Source organism: Amblyomma maculatum, chromosome 3 (assembly GCF_055883805.1).
Source record: "Amblyomma maculatum isolate TAMU_Amacu chromosome 3, ASM5588380v1, whole genome shotgun sequence".
In the NCBI taxonomy this organism is placed as follows: Eukaryota; Metazoa; Arthropoda; class Arachnida; order Ixodida; family Ixodidae; genus Amblyomma; species Amblyomma maculatum.
In genome coordinates this window covers 41,719,146-41,723,113 of record NC_139346.1, presented here as the reverse complement: position 1 = coordinate 41,723,113, position 3,968 = coordinate 41,719,146, and the positions used below count along the sequence as shown (strand labels likewise).

Here is a 3,968-nt window from a genome sequence, read left to right as displayed (position 1 = left end):
TCCCCAACATTCATCTAGCCTCTATCATTCCTACGCTGCCTCTTAGGGGTGTGCTGCGCTTGTCCTAAATTTTAACGCGATAGCGTTAATGGCCTCGCCGGTGTCGGCGTTGTAGTTTTAACACGGAGATCACAAGAAACTAGAAGAACACTAGACGTTTTAAGCACAAATGGCGGAATCAAACACGGTTCCTTCGCTGCGCGAAGGAGTACGCAATCACTCCGTCACATAACCGCATTGCTTCTCTCTGAAGGTGAACCTAATGCATTCATTGCCTTATTACTGCCAGAAACTGTTCAGGTGCATCATTTAAAAAGAATATAATTACGGAAATAATAGTTAAGCAAGTAGCATAGAACATTTCCGCTTTGCTCAACTACGATGCGGTACTCACTGGAAAATTCCCTCAATCGTACGGCGCTTCGATTACAAATGGCGTACGCCGCCGCCCTATTAAAAGCCTTATACTTCCATCCACAGTACTCAAAGGTGCTATCGCGTTGAACTTTTCAAGGCAAAGCTTACACGTCCTGCAATTTTTTTTTACTTTATTATACTTCAGTACAGTCCTGTAAGCATCACTTATGTGCTTATTTCATTGTACTTGCTTTCGATAACTGACTCGTTTAAAGATAGTGAAATGTCGTCTTATCTGCACTGCTTTTTGCTACTTTTGACTGAAACGTGTTTTGTGTAGTTTCGACAACCATAAGACATATGTAATCTGATGTTTGTGCGTAGTAAAAACTGCTAAGTTAAAAGCTGAGGCTGCAGTACTGAAGTGTTCTTCTCTGCGTCAAGCCTCCTAAGCATCCTACTGCGGCATACACAGGGACCCCTTGCTGCTAAATCCACCGTAAGTCTCAGCTCAGCCCTTTTTATAGCACTAACGAAGTCAGGCGCATCTAGCTTGCACTGGACATACAAGTGCGATGGTATGTGCTCAGATTTGTTGCGGCGCTTTACTACTTACCAAAATTTCGTGCGTAGTGTAATGTTCTAAAACGTATTTTGATTGAACTCAAATTGTAGCCGACGTGTAGCATGTGGTCGTTTTCCTTTACATACGTTCCCTCACCTGTTTTTATCCGGAATTTTCGTACCATAGTTTAAGGTCTCACGCTTCCCCATGCGCTCCGCGTCCTTTCTCAACAGCTTCCGTTTGTTAAACGCCAATTCATTTAAGCACCTTCATCCTAGTTGCTGTGGAGGAACCTTCGTGTATTTCCCTTTAGAAGATAAAGCTGTCGTGTCTTTGGTGTTCCTCGCCCACTAACTATTGTCCCTTCGTTTCAGTCCGGGCATCACTGCAGGACGCGACATGGCAGGCGGGCGCAGGCTGCTGGAAACTCCCCGAGGGCTCTCACGAGTCCTAAAAGCAGTAGAATCAACAGCTGCCGCGGCCAAGTTTCGACAGGCGGCGGCGCAGCACCTGACGCCAAACAAAGACGATTCAGTGTGTGAGAACTGCGATGACGCCGTGGTGGCAATGCTTGCTGAACTTCTTAGAGGCGAAAATAACTCCGATCGTAAAACGTGTTTCGCGATGTCTGCCATTCAAGAGAATGGACACGCGACCTGCAATGGCAGCGGACCGCTGCCTCGTCCATTCAGTCCGAAGGCCAAAAAACCATCTTACGCCGGACGCCAATCAAGAGCGTGGCACTCGTTCAATAAGACCCTCCCTTGGATGTTAGCCTTAGGGCTAGTAGTCGCTATCATCACTTTGAGCTACTATGATCACATCGTGTGGCAACGTGTGTACCTGACTCCGGCGTGGCCAGCTCCGCCATGGCTCTTCTGGAGAGAGCGCATCTGCGACAAGCCGTACCCTCGCATCCTGCTATGGAACCGCTTCGTTCAGCCTTACTCGGCCCTGGACCGGGACACCTCGAGTGCGAAGTTTTTATCATCAGAGCAGATTCGCTGCTCGTCAGGTGGCAATCGATACGTCAAGTGCGAAGTCACCGACAACCGTAGCATGCTCATGCAGAGTGACGCCGTTGTCTTCCAGGCGGAGCGGTTGACTCCTTTGGACTCACCGCGCACTCGTTCTCAGTTTCAGCTGTGGGTCTTGTGGGCACAGATGCACCTTACACCCATGAACGGGGACGTCGTCATTTACAAGGACCGAAAAAGTGATTCATTCCTGCGCGCGTTGGGGCTGCTCTTTAATTGGACAATGGGTCGCCGTGAAGACGCTGACATAGTGATCCCCTACATGTCCTGGCGCTGCGGCGTTCCAGGTAACCAGTCGATGGCGCCACCCATTGAAATGCAACCAGCCACTACAAGACAGGAGAGGAGGGCTGTTGGTTGGATCTTGGGCAGGTGTGAGGAGCGCAGCTACACTGACATGCTTTCCTTAAGGCCGTCAAATGTGACTGACGTTCACGGCGACTTCCACGTTGGCTCCGTTCGCATTCATCTTCTTCGCCGCTGTGGGGATGGTCATTGCTTGAACCGAGCTGAATGCGTGAAGCACATTGCCGAGAGATTCAAGTTCATTGTGGTCTCCATGAAACCCGACTGCTTCCACAGCGCTTACGAAGTCATATACGAAGCGTTCAAGTACAACCTTGTTCCCATTGTTCTCACCCCGCCCAACACGACCCTGGATGTCCCAGAACATTCTGTGGTAAGCTCAGCTAACTTGCAAGGGCCCGGCCAACTCGCTGCTCACCTGAACACCCTCTTGAAAAGCCCCGACAAATACAATACCTACTTCGTCTGGAAGCGGCATTGTTCTCTGGTCCCCCACAAGAGCAGTTTCTGTTCCCTTTGTCATGCACTCTGGGAAACGCCTCTTCGCAAGCGAGCCCATCACAATTCTCGAGACTGGTGGATTAAGCCTGCTATGTGCACCGAACAAAATAAGCTTCTCTACAGCCTAGATGCAGCTTTCGGCTTTGTGACGATTTAGGCAGAATAATCGGCTGCATGCGCCGGCGCTGTTGCAATGAGAAACAATAACAGCGCATTACTACAGATCGACGTTTCTTTTTATAAATTAGGTTTCTGGCTGGCTTTCTATCTTTACTTTATATGCAACAGAGAAGCAACGTGCTGTGCATATAAATTTGCAATAAATACATTTCGTTCCGTATTGGCTTGCGTCATTGTTCTTTATTATAAATGCGGTATTTTGCAATGTTTTATTAAACCGGCAGCTTCACGCAGCTTAAAAATAACCATTACGGTTTTGCTCCTAGAGTGGGTGTTTTGGTTTTCACTAAAAACGCTGGAATAAATAGCACCTGCGCCTTTGAATCGCATTAGACTAGTGTTAAAACATGAATAGTTTCTTGTCGATTGTCCATGCTTTCTCGGAGGCAAATATTTCCTTGCACTTTTATTAAGATTGATATGAGAGGAAAAAATCGACACCACTGTATCGTACATGTGCAGCTGCATGCTTTCTTCCGAAAATGCCTTTTTTTAGAAACAGACTGCGCTTTCAGAATTTTAACTTTTATGCCTTTCTCTTTACGTTGCACCGCAAAAGCTCAGTAATTACCCACTAGAGTTGCATTCGACCAATTAGACGCTCTCTACAAGCACTGAAATTTGCAAAATGTGCGGACACGTGGCTGGAAAATCTTGTATCAATACCCAGATGAGAAGGCTCGGGTTTTATGCCGCTCCTCTACCGAGCAAGCAGACTCGGTTTGAAACTAGACTTGTTTAATTTAGATAAAATGTAATGCTCTCGTGTACTTTGTGACATCCGGTAAAAAAAAAAAAACTGTTAGAAATTACCAGTTGCTTCTATCGAGGCATACCAGGGGCCGACGTTTCATTCGAAAGGGAAAAAACGCGAAAACCACGAGTATATACGCAAAATATGTGCGCTAAATAAGGCAGCTCGATATTAAAATTGTATGCTGGCACTAATGCGCACAAAAATGAGGAATCCGCATTCTCCTTCAGGCACGATCGTTGTAACAAAACCAAAATCAAGATGAACT

The 3,968-nt window shown here is 46.9% G+C and overlaps 1 protein-coding gene across 1 annotated transcript; it reads left to right on the top strand.

The window, feature by feature from the left end:
- The first annotated feature begins 286 nt into the window (after positions 1 to 286).
- Positions 287 to 3,100, top strand: LOC146194642 (alpha-(1,3)-fucosyltransferase 7-like). Its single transcript, XM_084597484.1, has 2 exons — positions 287 to 856; positions 1,297 to 3,100. Exon 2 carries the CDS (start codon positions 1,322 to 1,324, stop codon positions 2,921 to 2,923), a length of 1,602 nt encoding a protein of 533 aa, XP_084453610.1. The 5' UTR covers positions 287 to 856; positions 1,297 to 1,321; the 3' UTR covers positions 2,924 to 3,100.
- Positions 3,101 to 3,968: the final 868 nt, after the last annotated feature.

Bases quoted from the DNA above. Each gene is read 5' to 3' on its own strand.
- LOC146194642 (XM_084597484.1), top strand. From the start codon at position 1,322: ATGGCAGGCGGGCGCAGGCTGCTGGAAACTCCCCGAGGGCTCTCACGA.